This window comes from Mandrillus leucophaeus, unplaced genomic scaffold (assembly GCF_000951045.1).
Source record: "Mandrillus leucophaeus isolate KB7577 unplaced genomic scaffold, Mleu.le_1.0 Scaffold580, whole genome shotgun sequence".
In the NCBI taxonomy this organism is placed as follows: Eukaryota; Metazoa; Chordata; class Mammalia; order Primates; family Cercopithecidae; genus Mandrillus; species Mandrillus leucophaeus.
In genome coordinates this window covers 2,055,176-2,069,058 of record NW_012106253.1, presented here as the reverse complement: position 1 = coordinate 2,069,058, position 13,883 = coordinate 2,055,176, and the positions used below count along the sequence as shown (strand labels likewise).

The window sequence follows — 13,883 nt, the reverse complement described above, 5'->3', positions numbered from 1 at the left end:
TGTTCATCTCCTTGCTACTTGCTGGTGTTGAGGTGTTGCTAGTTGCAAAGCCAATTTGTTAACAATTAGTGCTCATTAGAATCATTTCCTGTTATCGATTCTAAACATGTGACAAAGCACTTTTAGGAAATTGGACCCCCAAAAGTAACTATACCTCAGTGATGAGCAATTAAAAATCTCGAGATGCAGTGTAATTCCTAACCAGAGTCATCAGTTTCCAAGTAATTATTTTTGCTTTGGAACCCACCTGCTATCCTGTCCAGTTTAGAGATGTGCTGGAACAGGGACATACTTCTTAATTAGCAGAGGTTGTGGATAAGTCAGTGTGGGAACCAAAGGAATTTTCTTTTATTATCTGCTTTAGCTGTTTGTAGTATAGCTTTAAGGGACAAAAACTGCCAGCTTGCAATACAACACATGTATTTGCAAGAGTGTGAAATTAAATGCATTACTTCTGTTATCTAAACATCTAAGCTTAGTTTTTAAGTCTCTGTTCACCTTTGATCACAATGAACTCTAAATATAGAATCATAAATGGAGTCATTGTGCATTACATTCAAGTTTAAATATTGCCAGTATCAGCTTCTAAAATATTGTATATGACCTTAATAAAATTAGCATAAATACTATAGGCATTTGAAATTTTTCTTAGAAAAGGCATTGTGTTGATCTACTTTTTGAATATAGATCTACATGCGTTATATGCTACAAATATATACTCAATAGATGGGCCTTCATTATCTAATTAAAATATTAATTATCTGTACAACTATCAACTGCTAATACTTGCCAAATATTCTTTAGAATTAAGAGAATATCCCTTATTTCCTCCTTTGTAAGTAATGGTCTTTACATATGAACTATTCAGTTATTTTTGTAGTATCAGAATAAAAACTCAATGATACCTCTCTGCCTTCTCTTCCTTTTCCATATCACCCACTAAATTTTCCTTTGCTTCTGTGTTTATTTTATAAATGTAAAGAATTATCCCTACTCATTTTCCCCTAGGTTTAATAATCCTAAAAATATTTCTTCTTGTTGCAGAGCATGGAGATGTAAACTATGTATATTTCTGTTTCTGAATTTCTTATTCCCATATTAAAAGCTTATATCAATGGAGAAATTAAGTGTATGTTTTTTTTTAATGCCCTATGTGGAACCCCTCTATCCTTAATAAACAGAGATGGTATTGACACAAATGAATTTTGTTTAACCACACTACATTTGCTTCTTAATTAGTGAATATTCATCTGTCATCAACAGCAGCTATGACACCCCTCCCTGCTAACATGTTCTGTCATAAATAATCAATGAGGCACTATTAATATTCATGAGCTGGAATCTGTGTAGTCATGTGCACTGATGCAGAGACGGGGGAGTGTTGCCATGAACTGACTGGAAACTCTGTGTGTGTATCCGTGAGTACAAGATACTTAGGGAAAGCGAAGAAGAGCATGCTGCTACACACCACTCTGGCTTACGCTTCCAGCTAACAGCGGTTTGTCTGTGTTTCTGGACTGAAGTGACTGATGAAAAACAGTAGTCAAGTCTGGAGGGTGATTCCCTTTCAGTTCACTTGCCTTTCACTTCTGGGGAAATTAGAAGATTTGCTCTCTCTCTCTGCTTCTTAGAATGGGCTGCAATTTGTGCACTTTTCAGAAAAGAGAGGAACACTACAAACTGCTGTATGAAGTTTCCCAGGTGAGTGCAGGGTCTGATACCAGCAACTAAGAGCCAGGCTTTGTGTTTTGTCTGTAAGATGGTAAATGAATTCTGGCTAGCTTTATTTTTTCTTTCAGTACATTTCAGAATTGAGGGCAGACTTGCTGGTTTGGGGCTTTTTATTTTGGTTTTGGGTGGCAGTTTTCAGCTTCCTTGCCACTCCCCCTTCAGATGACTTCCTGTGGGATTCTTTTTAACATTTTGTGTATCTACTGCCAAGATGTCAGTCACATAACAGGAGTAGCATTGAGATCCATGTCTGTAATATTTTGAGATACCTCTTTCATTTTGGAATACTGTTGACATTTGAAAATCAATTGTATCATTGCATAAATACTGGGGTTTAATAAGTCTATGATCTCTGTTATTTTCAATAGACAGGAGAAGTTTCCTGCCAAATCTTGTTAGCCAGAGGAAATTATTGGGTGAATTGAGAATTTGTGCTTTGGTTTAAGAGGAAGACCTAGCAATTTTGTATTACATGGGGAAAAAAATATATGCTCTGTCCCGACTGAAAAAGAAGATAAAGGAATTCTCTTACCACTTGTTCTTAGCTCCTTTTTATAAGGTTTTTGTTTGTTTAGCACTAGAAATTAATTTTGAGAGCTTATGAAAACAACTGTAGGTGACCTAGAAAAAAGTGTATAAATTTAGATGTCTCTTTTATGTGCATCCAAGGGCTTTTTCAGAATACAAATAAGAAAACTAGATCCTAAGCCCTTATAGTTTTCACAGAATTTTCTTAACTTACTGCTTTATTGGGGGAGGTTCCCCTGGGAGTGTATGCTCAAGTTCAAATTTCTTATCTAGCAAAATAAAGTTTATTTCTCCCTTCTTGCAGTTTGTCCCAAAGGTGACACAGTATTACATTTGTCCTTAGACAAGATTGCTGATGAAAGACGATGCTTGGCATGTTGGTGGCCCATGGCACAGCAGTAGCCAAGTACCCACTAACTACTGGCTCCCTCAGATTTCCCCCTGACGTGATTCATTTCACAGTGGGCTAATTACAAAGTGGATTTGCTACACATGAAACAGCCTCCTCAGTTGCAATGTTAATGCACATTTTCATGGTAATGTGATCAGAGGCTCATTAGCCAGTTTCCAAAATGATCCTCTGCATTAATTAAATATAAAAATGACTGCTTTATCACCATAGAGAGGAAAAAGAAAATTAACATTGTTAATTACACCAGGGGCAATACCTTTTGCTTCATTTTTTAGTACAAACTTGCAAGGATAGGCTAAAATAATATTCATTTCCTACATGAGCTCTCATCCACTTTGACTCATGAAAACAGTCTCTAGGTGGAACACTTTCCTTTAGTTTGGTTGTTAGAGTTTGAGTTCTAGTATTGTTTCTCTTTGGGTGGTGGAGGAGCAGAGGAGTGGATTCATCAATCTTTTTTTTTTCTCTCTCTGAATTACTAAATTTATATAAAAGGATAATATGGAAAGAGTGGTAGGTGGCATCCTCCCTGATTATGCCTAGGTTAAGCTGTTTATATTCTACTAAGAAATCCAGCAGGATTACTGCAGCCAGAAAGGACCACTGTATTTGCTAAGAAGCAGGAGCCTTTGTTATAGATTTTTAAAATGCTTGTCTGTGAGTTTTGCCTTCAAGTGCTTCCTAAATCTTGAGAAAATAGATAAGCCACGCTCTTTATTGCCTCTACCTGTACTCCTCCATATATTTATTTTATTTTCTCTACTCCTGAGTTGCAATACTTATGATCTTTAATAAAGGGGGTGAAAAATGAAGTATTAGCTTCCTTTAACTGGCTTTTATTAGATAAGCTAAAGCCCCAGCTTAAAGATCTTGCATGTGTTTTCCAAGGGGAGCCCTCCTGCAATTTGTCCCCAGCTTTGCCTTCTATTTTATTGAGTTAATGGAATAGATAAGATATCAAAGGAAACCAGTGATAGGCTCATATAATACGCTGGAGCCCCGTGTGGTGCTACAAACTAGTTTCTATTTTTATTTGGAGGAAAGGCAGCTCAGAGCATACATGAAAGTGAACATGTTCTTAACCAGGTGTTCAGGAGGGCACATAGCTTCCCCCATAAGAGAGGATACTATTTACAAAAGTGACTTGCGATTGGAAGCCTATTTCTAGCTGTGTATTAAAATAAACTTGCTGGCACATACACTAACACCTGATTACCCAAATCATATTTATTTAAAGTATTGTAATTCTCAGATCATTTGCCTTTTTGTTTCTTTTGTTACTATTCCTTATGAGCTAAGGCAAAATAAAGTTTACCAGGAGATGTGAAAATTTAAGATTAGCATCGATTACGACACATATGATCAACAGCAACAATGTTTATTTCTTTATAATAGAATAATTATGATATTGAACTTTTCCACGTTTTCTTTCTAGATTTAGTGACCTGATAATACAGGACACATAGAATGCAGTTTCTGGTTTATAACTGCAGTAAACAAACCTAATGTACTCGCTGAGGAGTCTAGTAAAACAATCAGAATGGTGCGCTTGGGTGTGAAATGAGGTCAAGTTTATATTTTGTTGATATTTTTGCTCCTCTGGAGGAGCTAAGACTTTCAATTGGCACAAGAGATGGAATGTCACCTCAAGAAAATTATTTTCAACTGGAGTTGGGCCAATCAGGCTCCAGTATGCACACAGATGCAGGAATCTGGGGTTTCGGTGGATCCAGTAACCTTCACACCATGCAGTTTTCATGCGTCTTTACACACCTATTAACTTTTGTTTGTGCCAGGGACACAGTTTTTATCTGCAGTGATTTATTTTATTCAAAGTAAGTTATTTATTAACCTCTTATGAATTAATAAATGGGTAGTGGGAACAATGTCCTTCTGTTGACACAAACTGAACTGCCTGTTTCTTATTAATTTGATTAAATACCCTTCTGGACCAAGAGAGCTACAATAGCTTGTTAGGTATTTCTGGCCTAATAACAGATTTATTTCGGAGGAAGATTGTATAATAATACTTAAATCTAATGACGTTAAAGCTTTTTTTTCACACATGAATCCAATGTAACTTTTTGATTACATGATGGCGATTATTGATGGGATATTCATTGGTGTTCCATAATGTGTTAAAATTGGGAGCAAATATTTAGAAGACCATACTGTTAACAAAAAGCTGTTTATAGGATTTCATTTCAATCTTATATTGTGATATGCAAGATTCTGTTCTTATTCACTTCCCACATCAGGGTAAAGAAAGTAATTTGCCTTCAATCTCAGGAAAACCAGAAGTAGAATAGCACTAGTTCTTAGGCAATGTCACTGCTGTGACTGCTGTTCTCTTCTAAGTGGATACTGTAGCACAACAGAGAGTTCATTTATTAATCTGAATGGTTTGGCACAGCTAAGAGGTCTCCCCACCACCTGCATCTGTGAATTAGTAACGGAAACTGAAACAGAACCTGCGTTGAAAGTAACAGTATTGAAAGCAGCTGACAGTGAGGACTTAGAATATTCTAGACACTGTGCTAAACACTTTTCCCTAAGCATCATCTTATTTAATCCTCACAATATACCAAGAAAGAGTTACAGGATCCCTTTCCATAGGTTTTAAATATGCTAAAGTCTCCTCTATTCTAGAACGTTTCTTGGATCTCATATAATCTCCCTTCTCCGGGTGCTGTCCTAGATCTTTCAGATATTTATTTTATCTCGTACTATGTAACCCCTACTCATAGTCCCTTAACTTTTTCCCCCAAACTTTATCCTTTTCCCACGTTCCTTAGTGCCAGTGAAGGTCTCACCCTCCCTTTTGCTTTCAACAAAACTCAAAACCACTGAATGAAAAGGGCCACTTCTGCCTTCTCCACCCACACAGTGGCTTCCCTGGTTCTTTTATTTGTGCACATTCCCAGCATCAATTCCTGCCTTCCCACAATCACAACTCCTTTTATTAACTCTCTCTGATACCATGATAAGAATTTTCCCTCTTAGATTTTGTCATTGTGTCAGTCCACCCTGATGGCTGCTGCTGGAATAATTTTCTAGAAAATGTTTAATGGCTCCCAATTACTATAAAATGAAGTAAACATTTCTTACTCCAGTTTTCAAGGCCCTCTTGAGCTGCTTCTAAGTTTCTTTCCAGTTGTCTCTCTTCCTATTCTTCCTCTAATGCAATTTGTAATTGCTCCAGACTCTGTTTTTTGCTGTTCTCTTAAGGTCAGCCTCCCAATTTGGACCCTTGTAACTTAGTTCCATTTCTTCAGCCTCTGTGGAAGACACCTTATATTCACCTCTGCCACTATTTTCTTATATCACTGGTTATTTGAATGTCTCCTTGTGCAGAGAGATTTCTGCAATTACTATTCTTTTTTAAAAAAATTAATCTCTCCCACCTTGGGACTCCTTTTCATGTTTGCCTGCCTGGTATTATAGTCAATTATGTCTGAGTGAATTATAAGCATCTGGAGGGCAGGCCAGGTGTTTGTTTGTCCTTTCACCTTCATTCTCACATCAGACACTCATTAGGACTCACCAAGATCCCCTGCTCATCTGCAGCCTCTTTAGAATTAAACTACTCCATCCACAGCTGCTGGCTAAGGACCATATCACTCTGCCTTCCTCTCCACTCTATACCTAACAGCTGATTAAACCAGGGACCAGCACCTTGTGCATAAAGTTGAGGGTTCAGTTAGGTTTTTTTCAGTCTCAGAAATTTATATTGGGAAGTAGGGCACTAGTAATGGGGCAAAGATAGAAAGGAATGTTGGTGGGGGAGTTTGGGGGTTTGTGTTCCACCGTATCTATGAGGATCTGACCTACCAAGAGAATCAGAGACATCTAAAAAATGAAGCAGGTGGGTCATGAGAAAGGCTAAATAAATAGCAGGTCCTCAGAATGGCTTTTTCCCCCCAGTTCCAATACCTTCCTATGATAAACCTCCATTTTATTTGCTAGAATGAGGTGTCTGTTCCTTAATATCAGAATAACAAGTGAAGACGCACCATAAAAATGGCTTGCTTTTGTCAACCACCCAGCAGATATCTTAAACTCTGGACATGTGGTTCAGTTCAAAAACTTTGGGTAAGCTCTGATTGCTTAATATGTGCCAAGCCCTGAACTATGGCATGTGATAGTCCTTGCTTTTGAGAAATGCACAGTCTGGTAGCATAAGAGAGGCATAAGCAGAGAATGTTCAATTTAATGTGCTAAATATTGAATCAACAGAGATATTGACAGACAGCTATGGAAATGCAAAGGTGCTGCTCAGCATGATAGGGGCTTGGCGAGTGGGGGAGAAGAAGGGAGAAGAAACTAAAATGATGAAAGCGTTTTTAAAAAGCACATGGAGGTGGCAAACAAGCAGTAGATGTCAATGGATTGGGGATTGGAAACTATAAGCAATAGATGTTGCTAAATGCTAAAGTAGGAGGCAGACTCCCTGGATGTGGCCTGAGCGTGCTCAAGACAGACCCCAAAGAATTTCCCATGTTCCAATTTTCTGTTCATTTTTTTAGGAGAAAGATAACTGTGATAAGAGTTCAATTGTGGATTTGGTTATGGTGTGTGTTTGGGGACAATTAGGCTTGATTTGGGGATGGTGCACTACAGCAGGACTACGACAAGGGAAACCAACGAGGAGGCTGCTGAAAAGGCTAAGTTAGTGGTCAAAAGAATATAAAAGGAGAACAAAAGTGAGGCCTACTAGGAGGTAATTTCAATAGGTATCTGTCTCTTGAGACTGAGTTGATGTTACGAAGTTTACAGAGAGAAGAAATAAAAGAAGGGAAGTGTGTTCTGAAAAGGAAGAGGAGATTATTGATTTCATTTGCAGGATATCTAAGCAATGTCCAGGGACAGTGGAAGAGTGAATATTCAAAACTAAAACTTGGCATATATGTGTCTGTTGAATGAGATCACCCAGGCAGATGTGACAAGTAAGGGAGAAACAAAAAGTGAGGAGAGGTATAAGCATTGAGAAACAGGCCAATAAGAAGAAAGCAAAGGAAAAGACTGACATTATTACAGAGTGGGAAAGAAAATGAGCAGAAAGTTATGGAAGTCAAGAGGAGAGAGATTCAAAATCGGAGTGGCTAGTGTGGTCAATTGCATTAGAGTGTATAATAAGAACCAAGTGTCTTTGGATTTGAAAATATGCTATGTGCTATTCAGATGTCTCTTTAGAACAGACTTGCTCCAGCTGCTGGACGTGCTGTCAGCAAAAGCCTTTAACTGTCGGCTCCACTATAACTGTCTTAGCTGCAGAAAGTCCCTCACCCGACATCATTCCCCTTCCTGGGAGGCCCATATCCAATGATGGATTGATGCAAGTGTATACAGGTCTGGCCATCTTCTGCCCCAAACCTGACTTGGGACACTCTGAAAGGCAATTTGAGCTCAAGAGCTCCCTGTAGCTGGTATTGGGCCTCAGAGTTCAGTCCTCCTGCCCAATCCTTGTTCCTTCCTGTCCCTTCCACAAAGGGAATACTCCTTAGTAAACATCTTGCACACTGCATTATAATCACTATAATCTCAGCATTGGCTTACTGGAGAACCTAACCTGGTGATGATCACAGAGCATTTCAGTAGAAAAATAATCCAAAAAGTGGTGAATTCAAAGAAGAAGATTGACAGCACTTTCAAGAACTTGAGATATGACAGATTATCAAAAATGAAGTTACGCTATCATTGGATTAAAGCTTTTCTTGGCCCTTTTTGTTAAATGCAAAATTATTTAAAATTGTGAATATGAAAAATGAAAGTTATCACTACCTTCCCTTTAAAAGTAAGATAAGTTGATTTTACATCTTGAGCTATGATGTTCAGAGTGATGATAATATAGTGATTAAAAAGTAGAAGATGTACATTTAGCTAGAATGTTCCTTTTCAAGACCTTTGAAGAAAATCTTAAATGTCAGAGTGGTTTTGATATGCAAAAGATCTTTTATAAAATAAATATTTTAATGATTATAATTAATTTAGGCAGGTTTAATAAGTGAAGTGCCCTTCCTTTATAGAAAAATCAAAATGTTGTAATTTTATTAAAAATATATAATTTCTTTATATTTTCACTGTTTTATTTCATTAATCTAGACCTAAGAGAAAGTCAGCCATTTCTAATTGCATATCTATTTAGATGGAATACTGTAGGAAGACATTTTCACTGTTTCCAAATTGCACACAAGGGAGGCATGTTATTAAAAACTTAGCTAGAAAATATACTTAGGCCGGGCGCGGTGGCTCAAGCCTGTAATCCCAGCACTTTGGGAGGCCGAGATGGGCGGATCACGAGGTCAGCAGATCGAGACCATCCTGGCTAACCCGGTGAAACCCGGTCTCTACTAAAAAATACAAAAAACTAGCCGGGCAAGGTGGCGGGCGCCTGTAGTCCCAGCTCCTCGGGAGGCTGAGGCAGGAGAATGGCGTAAACCTGGGAGGCGGAGCTTGCAGTGAGCTGAGATCCGGCCACTGCATTCCAGCCTGAGCGACAGAGCGAGACTCCGTCTCAAAAAAAAAAAAAAAAAAGAAAAGAAAATGTGCTTAGATATTTGACTCTTCGACTCACCTGAATTTGTTAGTGAAGTAGGATAACCTCATTAGAAAATTATTTAATTTAAATTTTGGTTAAAAATATTTCCAGAACACATGATCTTATTTACATAATTATTTAACCTGCACATTTGTTATTCATTTCCAATCCTGGTATTAACAAGTGAACTGCATATCTTTGGCAAACAGTGGTTTCTTTACAAGTGTTATTAAGTAATTAAGAATAAAGATTAATTGATAGTGCAGAATCCTCCCACAGCAGTCAATCACTGTCCAGTATGTTAATTTTATATAAGTAGATTTTCATATATTGAATTTTCACAAGTCATTTAATAGGTATGCAATCAATCTGATTAAATGATTAAGAAAGACACACGAATTAAATCACTAGGTAGTCCATCAAAAGAGGTCCCCAGCTTGTGGTTTTATGAAGATTCTATACTCTTGACATGTTTATAATTCATGGGGAAAAAGTGAGCACATTGCCCAAAACAGGATCTGCCTCAATCATTCAATCTTTTCCAGACACTGTTTTCTCTCATTATCCATCCTAGGGCATGCACTTTGAGAATTTTAGGTATTATTCTTAAAAAATGTCTTCTTGTGACTCATGTGAATTTAGAGTAGCACTGAGTAGCAATCATGTCTTCAGACTTAAAATTATAGATAATTCAAATGCAGCTGTGTTTTCTATATCTAAATGCAACATTTCCAAAGTCATCAGTATAACCTGTCCCAGCTCCATCTTCCTTCCAGCTGTATTCATTTCTTCTTTCTTAATTCTATCACTTTCAATGTGGAATTCTAGCCTTAAAACGTTATTATGAATAGTTTATTGTCTCCCTCAACAAAAAGCTTAAAAGGTAGCAGCCCCATATTCTCCTCTATTTCAACATATAACATCTAATTGCTAATTTGTGCCATTATGTAGCAAGCTGTAAATCTTGCTTTATGGTTGTTTAGGTCCTGTGAAGCTCTGCTTTTTCCCCTCCCTTCTGTTTTATGTAGCTTTATAGAAACATTGTAGGGCTTTATTTATTTAATTAATTATTTATTTATTTATTTAGGAAACTTGCTCTCATCTCAGTGCAAATTAGATTTTTTTCCTGAACTAACCTCTCACTCCCAGGCCTCTTAAGGATCTGTTTCAGATATCTTTATTAACAACAAAAAGACCTTCCCAAGAGTATAGGAACAAAGAGAATTTCTAAACTACTTACCACGGTTTAAAAAATAATAAATCTGCAGATGAAAGACCACTATTGTAATCAGTGACAGTTAATGTTTTTCTATAACCGAATCATGGTAGAATTTAGATTTTTTTTTTTTTTAGGTAAAGCAAAGTTTGGGAAAGAGCATTTCTCACTGAATACCAAAAATAATTATTTTGCACATGCTTTGTGCTCAGGAGTCTGCTAGATAGTAACACAGGACACAAAAGAAGCATAAGGAAAAAAAGAAGCCAATCTTCAAGGAGTGTATCATGAAGGAATTAGAAGAAAATGTGAAAAGGTATGACTTTAGTACAGTGGACATGGCAGAGAAAAGACAGTTCTCTATGAGCAAGGGGCATCTAAGAGGCTTCGTGGAACAGCCAGACAGTGGGTATTATTCCGAATGGCCTAGTTTAGGAGTCAAGGGTCTTTTTTTTTTTTTTTTCTTCAGCATAATCATTGCATACCATTTAGTCAAAGGTAATGTGTTTGATGTCCAGGATTTATTGTAAAAGCAAAGTTACAGAAATATGACTTATAGGATATATTTTGGGGAAATGAGAACAGCCAGACTAAACTAGGATACGGGACAACTATAGTTATTGAGGTTCTTGATCTCCAAACAAAAGTGAATGGACTTAGTGGACACAAGATACCCTGAGGATGCAATCAAATAGAGTCTTAAGTTAATTTTAATCATAGAATATGTATAAATATTATTTGCTTGGTACTTTAGTTAAAAGAGCTCAGCCATGCTAACTGGATCTACAATAGGTAGATTTTGCCATTTGCTCAAGTATGCTCTTTGTTTCCTTGTTGAGTCATGTTTATAATGTTTGAAGTTGACTTTGTCTATGGAATTGTGAGCCTCAGTGTTAAGACAACATGTAAAGTAACAAAAATGTTTTACTAAGATGGTACATGGGAGTATTACTGTCTTTAGTGATTGCATACTAAATACCAAGTACAGCATGGGGAGAAACACTGTGCATAGAAGAAAAAATAGAGACTTGAATCAAGCAGTCTTCTCTCGGACTGTGAGTTACTTAACTTCATTGAGTCTCTGTTTAATTGATTAGTCTCAACCTGTAAGTGTTTTGTTGAGGATTAAATGAGATAATATGTTTAAAGGGTATAACCCATTACAGGCATGACATAAATGGTAATTTTTATAGTTAGGATATCATTTCAGTCTAACAATGACCCTGTGAGATGTGTAATACTGTCCCCATTTTACAGATGAGAAAACTGAAGCACAAAGTAGTCAAGTAACAAATTCATATTGTCAGCATGCAGGCAGGACACCTGGAGTTCAAACCAGGATCTGCCGAATGTTAGAGTTCATGTTCATTTTATTGTAAATAACAAATGTCCCATTTCATATTTATCCACGGACTTTATCCATAAATATTGAAAATCTGACATATAGTAGGCACTCAATAAGTATTTCATAAAGAAAAAAAATGGAAGAAAGAATAGAGGAGAGGAAGGGAAGAAAGAAGTAAGAGAATCAATAAAAGATGCTTTTAAAATTGTTTTCCCTTGAAAGGGTCTGTGGAAGATGCTCTTTTTGGCATAGGAAGAGAAGTCCTCACTACTACTTCTTTCCCCATCATTTTAGCACCTTCAGTGAAATTATCTCACCTATGAGAGCTCATCAGTATGGGAAAGTGACTTGTCACTCCCCACTTTTGAGGTCTTGAAAGCCTTTGCCCACTGTTCCATAAATCCATGTCTGCCATGAAAAGTTCCTCGCAATCTGTTTTGTTTCCTCATTCTCTCCTAACAGATAAAATGTTAACCAAAGAAAACTATAACTTTCTATTTAAGACAATGTGATTTTTCCCATCTCTTTGTCTTTCAACACAAAGTCCCTTTTGCCTACAATGCCTTTCCCACCTCCCCTCCCTCACCCCTATTCTGGTAAAAGCCCTAATACCTTATGACTCAATCCAAAGTTTGCCATATGTGGAGTTTTCACTGAGTCCAGGACAGAGTTAGTTCACTCTTCTCAATGATTCTCTTCCATCATGCTTCAAAACTTGAAGTATAGTCAGATGCTCCTGTGTGTGTATTTAGTTCTGCTGCTCCTATGCAGTTCTACCATCCCATGCAGTGTCTGGCCCAGAGCAGGTATTTAATACAAATTGAGTCAAAGAATAGGAGTGGAGACATAGTAAAAACTGCATTCACCAAGGAAACATTTTGTGATTGTCCCCAGTATTCATTGAGTTCTGTTTGAAAATAAAATCATTAAAGAAACTATGCTATGTTTTCTTGATTTTGAAGATGCCACCTATTTTAAGACACATCTTAATTATAAGGTTCATCATCACATTTAAGAACAGTTGGGGGAGTGGGATTGACAAACATATTTTAATACGCATATTGACTGCAAGCTACATCCCAATTTCAGAAATAATAAGATATTGGGAAGAACTTCCTCTTAGAATTGAGGAAACGGTCATTGCTTTTCTCCAAAAACAAAACATTATTGGCCCTTCCTTCACTCCAGCTGGGCTCCTCTTCCTGTCCCTCTTATCCCAGACCAAGCATTTCATTACCTCAGTTTATGGAGACCCAGCATATTAGGACCTTATCTTAAGATCTCCAGTCATGACAAAAAATAATAGAATTTTTATTATTCAACTGTCAAACTGACCAACACACTAAGCTGTTCTTTCTTTCTAGAATCCTCCCATTTTTCTTCATCTGAATAAGTTGTAGTACTCCTCAAAGTGTGGTTCAGGCATTGTTTTTTCCAGTAAATCTTCCTAGAGTCCTTGGACTTGACTAGGTCCTTTCTTTTCTCTTTCCAAGGTACCCAGTGCCTATCTCTGTCATAATATGTACCAAATGCTATTGCTTTCTCAGTTTACTTGCAGATTCACTGATCTCCGAATCTCTGGAGGTCAAAAACCCTGTCTTCAATCTCTGCATCCTCAGCCTCTAACTCAGTACCTCTACAGATGTTTCTCAAGTAAAGGTACATGACAAAATACTAAATGAATCCTGTCTCCAGAGTCAGATGATGAAGGTGACACAATGACATAATAAGAAGGGATCCCTGCTCTCAAGGGGGTTACTATCCAGCAGACATGAGTAAAGGATGTGCATGCAAATAACTATGGTGCAAAGAGCAATATTAGTTCTGTGTGTGTGAGAGAGAGAGGAATAAAATGTCATGAGATGTCATAGTGATGGTAATTGTCTGTAGCATAGTTGAAATTAAAATAAGGCATCTAAAATAGGACATATCTGTGTATAATTAAATGAATCAATTATTGACTTGGTAATTGTCATGTGTCTCCTTTTGCTGCCTTCTATGCTGTAAAATTGAATTCACTGTTTTGTGTAAAAATAGTTTGATATATTTGTTTTTATTTTACATGGTTTTTATCCATCATTGAAATAGCCAGGTATGGCTAAATTGTCAAATT

At 37.1% G+C, this 13,883-nt stretch overlaps 1 protein-coding gene across 2 annotated transcripts in view; it reads left to right on the top strand.

Moving 5' to 3' along the window:
- The first annotated feature begins 1,358 nt into the window (after positions 1-1,358).
- Positions 1,359-13,883, top strand: part of PDZRN4 (PDZ domain containing ring finger 4) — a 136,774-nt gene continuing 124,249 nt past the window's right edge. The window contains exon 1 of one of the 2 annotated variants that reach the window (XM_011999060.1): positions 1,359-1,701. In XM_011999060.1, coding sequence (XP_011854450.1) covers positions 1,633-1,701 — 69 coding nt within the window. In that variant the 5' untranslated portion in view covers positions 1,359-1,632. The remainder of the gene's footprint in view (positions 1,702-13,883) is intronic. The other variant, XM_011999062.1, reaches the window with a different exon arrangement.